The 802-nt window shown below is 52.4% G+C and overlaps 1 protein-coding gene across 1 annotated transcript; it reads left to right on the top strand.

The window, feature by feature from the left end:
- Window positions 1–10: 10 nt before the first annotated feature.
- LOC107682472 (reelin-like) lies at window positions 11–781 on the top strand (the record flags this gene model as incomplete). Its single annotated transcript, XM_016478697.1, has 3 exons — window positions 11–182; window positions 263–482; window positions 580–781. Coding segments are annotated over 3 exons (594 nt in total), but the record flags the coding sequence as incomplete, so codon positions are not given.
- Between the last annotated feature and the right edge of the window lie 21 nt (window positions 782–802).

The raw sequence follows: 802 nt of genomic DNA on the forward strand, positions 1-802 counted from the left end.
TCTGACTCTCCTTGATGTCTTCAGTGCGACACAGTTTCGCTGGATCCAGCACGAGGCCCCTGGCGAGCGCTACAGCTGGGCCGTGGATCACGTGTACATCGGGGAAGCGTGTCCTGGACTGTGCAGCGGTCACGGCTACTGTACCAGCGGACCCGTCTGCATCTGTGACGAAGGCCATCAGGGTGGGCATCAGTTCTCTATAACTCTGTGATTCCGTGAAGTTTACAACAGAACAAACAGGAACAGGTTTTGTCTTTCTCAGGTGATGACTGCTCTTTGTCCAGCAGTGAACTGCCCAGCTCTATAAAGGATAACTTTGAGTCTGGTTCGGTGTCTCAGGAGAGCTGGAGTTTGATTCAGGGCGGCGGCGTGGGCAGCGGATGCGGTCAGCTCTCTCCTCACGCTCACGGGGACTCGCTGTACTTCAACGGCTGCACGATCAGACAAGCCATCACTAGACCTCTGGATCTGACCCGTGCTAGGTACAGCAAGAAATATTCAAGTCATCCTTTTGTTTTCTTGCTCATTTCAGTCATAGATACAATCAGTCACCATCCTCTCAACATCTCTCTCCTCCAGTAAGATCATGTTCGTGCTGCAGATAGGCAGCGTGTCGCAAACAGACAGCTGTAACGCTGCACTGGATCAGGCGGATACGGTCGACCGGGCCGTGCTTCTCCAGTACAGCGTCAATAACGGAGTTACTTGGCACGTCATTGCTCAACACCAGCCAAAAGATTTCATCAAAGCCCAGAGAGTGTCCTACAACATCCCACTGTGAGTCTGCAAACATGCATTACAC

The sequence above is a fragment of the Sinocyclocheilus anshuiensis genome, unplaced genomic scaffold (genome assembly GCF_001515605.1).
Source record: "Sinocyclocheilus anshuiensis isolate Anshui unplaced genomic scaffold, SAMN03320099.WGS_v1.1 C32245168, whole genome shotgun sequence".
Lineage (NCBI taxonomy): Eukaryota > Metazoa > Chordata > Actinopteri > Cypriniformes > Cyprinidae > Sinocyclocheilus > Sinocyclocheilus anshuiensis.